At 44.8% G+C, this 1031-nt stretch overlaps 1 protein-coding gene across 1 annotated transcript in view; it reads left to right on the plus strand.

Moving 5' to 3' along the window:
* The window catches only part of LOC101863974 (probable serine carboxypeptidase CPVL), a gene marked incomplete at its 3' end in the record, with an annotated part of 7026 nt that extends 6228 nt beyond the window's left edge, over nt 1-798 (plus strand). The window contains 1 exon segment of the mRNA XM_013081030.2: nt 722-798. Coding sequence (XP_012936484.1) covers nt 722-798 — 77 coding nt within the window.
* Nucleotides 799-1031: the final 233 nt, after the last annotated feature.

The raw sequence follows: 1031 nt of genomic DNA on the forward strand, positions 1-1031 counted from the left end.
TGAGAAAGCCGAGCTCTTCATCGGCTCATGACTCTGTGAACCTCTCAAGGTGTAATACAGGTTTGTTTTGCTGTCATTTTTGTTATCTTGGGGGTTGGCAGTTGCCATAGTTGTTGTTATTGTTTTTGTTGGTGGCAGTTCTGTTTGGATAATGCTCACAAGACTGTGTGCTTTTTTCACTTTGAACTCGGGTTGCCACAAATTAATATTTTGTTCCATTTCCATTATATGGAGGAGGATTAAAGATGGGGTAGAGGAGGAGGAGGATAAGTGGGAGGAAGTGGAGTAGGGTGATGATTTGGAGGTAGAGGAGGAGGAGGAGGAGTGAGGGAGGGAGGGAGGGGGGAGGAGGAGGAGGGTGGGGGAGGGGGGGTTAAATGTATGTGTGTTTGTGTGTGTGTGTGTGTGTGTGTGTGTGTGTGTGTGTGTGTGTGTGTGTGTGTGTGTGTGTGTGTGTGCGCGCGTGTGTGTATGTGTTTGTGTGAGCGTCGTGTGCCAGGATCTGGACAGTAAAGATGTATCTTATTTTATCTTATCTTAGGTGATCTCTTCTCCTTCTTTTCTTTGTATGTTGCTCTTTTGTACATGTTACACCTTTAATCTTTGGCACCGACTAATAATATGAACTGTTTGTGTTGCAAAAGGCGTAAAACTCTTTTTTTTAAAATAAATATAATGAAATATTGTTTTTGATGGGAGTCTACTTTCCACTTTGTGACAGATTGGCGTTGGCTTCAGCTACTCCGGAGGAGGTGGAGAGTCCAAGCGAAACTGTGACATCGCAAACAACTTGTACAGGTGAGAAGCCCGGAGTGGTAGCTTTGTGTACCGGCGTCTGTGCTGCTGGTGGAGTGGTTAGGCACGTCACTGTTGTACCCCGAAGACGTGTGTATTCCCGAGTGGAACATTTTCGGTTGTTGTTTTTTTGTCGAGGAAAAGGGGGAGGGGGGTGTTATTGTTTAACTATAATATAAAGATCTTGATGTAACTACATAAGCTTACCATAAAGACAGTTCAGTGGGGTGGGGGGG

Source organism: Aplysia californica, unplaced genomic scaffold (genome assembly GCF_000002075.1).
Source record: "Aplysia californica isolate F4 #8 unplaced genomic scaffold, AplCal3.0 scaffold00112, whole genome shotgun sequence".
Lineage (NCBI taxonomy): Eukaryota > Metazoa > Mollusca > Gastropoda > Aplysiida > Aplysiidae > Aplysia > Aplysia californica.